The 3,484-nt window shown below is 55.3% G+C and overlaps 1 protein-coding gene across 1 annotated transcript in view; it reads left to right on the top strand.

Moving 5' to 3' along the window:
* The window catches only part of St6galnac4 (ST6 N-acetylgalactosaminide alpha-2,6-sialyltransferase 4), an 11,233-nt gene continuing 7,749 nt past the window's right edge, over positions 1–3,484 (top strand). The window contains exons 1-3 of the mRNA XM_010613667.2: positions 1–14; positions 406–492; positions 1,713–2,074. Coding sequence (XP_010611969.1) covers positions 481–492; positions 1,713–2,074 — 374 coding nt within the window. The 5' untranslated portion in view covers positions 1–14; positions 406–480. The remainder of the gene's footprint in view (positions 15–405; positions 493–1,712; positions 2,075–3,484) is intronic.

Raw genomic sequence — 3,484 nt, 5'->3', positions numbered from 1 at the left:
CATCTGCCCGCCTGGTTAGAGCCCGGCCGGGGAGGGGGCGGTGGAATCGCTGGGCGGGAGGGAAAGCCCGAGTCCTGCCGTGCCTGGCCTCTCGTGGTCCCGCGGGGAGGGAGGATGGCGAGGTCGCGATCCGGGCCCGGCTCTCTCGGCCTCAGACCCAGTGGGTGACCTTGAGTGCACAACGCCTCCCTCTGCCTCTGCTTCCCCGTCTGCGCCAAGGCGAATAGTTGGCGCGGCGGCGGCTGCTTCAGGATGCCACACGGCTGCCCCAGGTTGGAGACTTTAAGGGGCTGGGTGCCCAGGGGCCATTCCCTGATCCCAGCCTGCACCCTCCCCTGCCTCAGTTTCCCCCATATCCCGGGACCCCCCCATCCTTCCCCAGCTCTGATTTTTGGGTCTTAGCAGGTGCCCAACTGACGTCCCTTCCCAGCCCGAGCCCTGGGGACAGCGGCTGCAGGACTGCTGAGGGCCTGTGGCAGCATGAAGGCTCCGGTAAGTGGCGCGGAGGGCCGGCGGAGGCCCAGGGGGAACTCTGTCTTGCAGCCCAGAAGGACTGATAGTCACACTTTTTGTGTTTTGTTTTGCTTCTCTCGATGTGGGGGTTCAAGCCCTAGGCCTTGTGGCTGTTGAGCATGTGCTGTGGGTCTGAGCTACAACCCAGCCCGTGGTCACTTCTTTTTTGGGGGGGGGCACCGGGGATTGAACTCGGGTCCTTGCGCTTGCAAAGCAGGCCACCGAACCGCTGAGCTAAATCCCCTGCCCCCGTGGTCACTTCTGACCTCAGATATCAGCCCTGCTCTGTGTGGTCCCAGGCGGTGACATCTGCATTTGGGTTTCAGTTCCTTGCCCGCCTCACCCATAAAATGGAGGTAAGAGGACAAGCAGGCCACCCAGGTGCGAGCTGCCGGAGGGAACTGAAGGTTCATCGCTTGACTGAAAGCTCAGGTCCGGGGCTCTTGGCTTCACTCAGAAGCCCCCCGGCTGTGGAGAGTCCCAGATGTTGGGAGGCACACTTAACCTCTTCTGTCCGAGTCAAGGTCTTAGGGTTTGGTCCCTCCTGGGCAGGGGACTAGATGCTAGGCAGAGCCTGAACAGCAGGCTACAAGGAGGAGACTTTTTTTCTTTTTTTAAGCTGCTGTAGCTTGTGGGCAGAAGAGAAAGGGGGCCTTTGACAGGATATCCCTGGGGGTTGGGTGGGGCTTTTGTCCTGCCTCTGGTTTTCAGAGAGCACCGGCTTCTGGTCCCTAAACCCTGGAGCCCAGAGACACACAGGTGTCGACTGCCATGTCCCAGCACAAAGTAGCAGACCCAGGTCCTGCCCTTTCCCAGGCTGCCAGATCCTGCAAGGCCTGGTGGGGGCTGAGACTGCCTGCAGCCTTGAGCTGGCCCACACTCGGGGGCGGAAGGACTGCCTGGTGCCTGTGGCCTCTGGCCTGTGGTTTCCAGAGGCGGGAACCCCAGACAGCCGCTTTCCGATTATGGAAACTAAACTATGGCTGGAAAGATGCTTCCCTTGGGCCTTTCTACCACCTGGGCTGCTGGCCTACATCCTGATGATCAGCTCAGGGACAGCTGCTGAGTCGGGGTGGGGTGGGGAATGGAGGTGCAGCCACAGGCTGGCCCGGGCTCTGGTGAAAGACTGGGTTCCAGGAGCTGCTAAAGGGGGGGTCTAGATGGGAGGCCAGGTTCCTCATGACCGTCACCTCTCTCAGAGTCGCCTCCTGCTCGTTGTCCTGTGCTCTTTGCTCGGCTCTGCCATCTACATCCTCCTCTGCTGCTGGACCTGCCTGCCCCCGTGCCGGGCCACCTGCCTGGACCGCCACCTCCCTGTGGACTCCAGCCCCACTGCGCCAGGGCCCCTGCGCTTCAGCGGGTACAGCAGCGTGCCTGATGGGAAGGTGGGTCCGCCAGGCAGCATGGCACCAGGGCGTCTGAGCCCAAGCCCTGTGAGGAAACAGCCCTTTGTATGGAGCATAGATGCCTGGCTGCTCGAAGCCGTGACAAGGGGAAATGGAGGTCCGTGGGACAGGGTGGCTGCTTTGGGAGAGACAGACACCACCAGAGCAGCAGACATGTGCATTTGATGCGTCTTTAGATTTGCCTATTCACCCGCCGTCTGTCCAGCAAGTGTGCCCTTGGAGCTTTGTGCTCATGGTGATTCTTCTGTTTTGTTTTGTTTTTCCTCTTTTTCTTTGAGATAGGGTCTCACTATGTAGCCCAGGCTGGCCTTGAACTTAGTGATCTCCTGCTTCAGCCTCCCAAGCACTGGGCTTACAGGCATAAGGTAGCATGCCCTGTTTTTCTCTTTCTTTCTTTCTTTTTTTTTTTTTTTTTTTTCACCAGGGATCGAACTCAGGACCTTGTGCTTGTGAGGCTGGCACAGTGCATGCCCTGTTTTTCTTCAGAAAAGTAGGAAATCTGGATTTTTTTTTAATCGAACTCGGGCCCTTGCGCTTTCTAGGCAGACAGCAGAACCACTGAGTCAAATCCCTGGCCTGGAAATCCAGATTTTAAATGTCAGGAGTCTTTTTTATTTTTTCTGTTCTGGAGATTTCTTAGGCTGAGGCTGAGGAGGATTGCATAAGTTCAAAGCCAGCCTGAACTATGTAGCTAGTTCCTGTCCAAAAGAACAAAAAAACAGAGCCATATAAATCCTTCTGCCTCAGCCTCCCAGACTAGTGGTGTGATAGTCATGCATCACTCTGCTTGGCCAAAAGGGCCAACCTGATGTGTTAGGGGTCAATGAGAAACCTTTAAAGACCCTGTGAAGATGCACATGCCACCTGTTGGGGTCCATGGTAACCTAAACAGAACAGTTTGTCAGTGCAGGCCAAACTGGGGGAAATAAGGGAGGCTTGTTCTTTTTCACTGGCATGTGGACAAGTGGGTCTGTGTGTCCTTAAATCAACATTTAGTCAAATTTGAAATGCCTGCTAGTAGGGCAGTACACTGCCCCTTCTGGATCGGAATCTGTGTCCCATGTCTTTGACACACTTGGGCAAACCCGAGTTCCTGGAAGGCACAGAGGTCTGGGTCACTTCCTGAACAGGATGTGGCTCACTGGCTGCCTTTGCCTCTTGGGGGATAATGAGATGGCTTCGGGCCCTTGTTGTGCCCAAGGTCTGTGCCACCCACTCCCTGGGGCACATTTCTTAGCTACTTTTCTTGTTGCTGAGACAAAATAGCCAATACCCACAGTTAAGGGAGGAAAGGTTTACTTGGTTTACAGTTTGTAGGGTGGCATGGCAGAGGGGTATCGCAGGAGAAATTGTTCATGGTAGGCAAAAGATAGCAAAAATAAGCAAGCAACAAGCTAGTTTCTATTCAAGCTACACCTTAATCCTAGCATTACACCATGAATCAATCCTGGATCACACTGTACCTACAGCCACCTCTGAAAAAGCCCCATCTATGACTGCACAAGGCTTTGGGGGGACATCAGACACAACCATAACATTAAAAACGTCTTTTTTTTTTTTTTTTT

This window comes from Fukomys damarensis, unplaced genomic scaffold (assembly GCF_012274545.1).
Source record: "Fukomys damarensis isolate Sample0158 unplaced genomic scaffold, DMR_v1.0_HiC HiC_scaffold_36, whole genome shotgun sequence".
Taxonomy (NCBI): domain Eukaryota; kingdom Metazoa; phylum Chordata; class Mammalia; order Rodentia; family Bathyergidae; genus Fukomys; species Fukomys damarensis.
The sequence above is the reverse complement of the archived record's forward strand: the minus strand, read 5'-3'. Positions and strand labels throughout refer to the sequence as shown.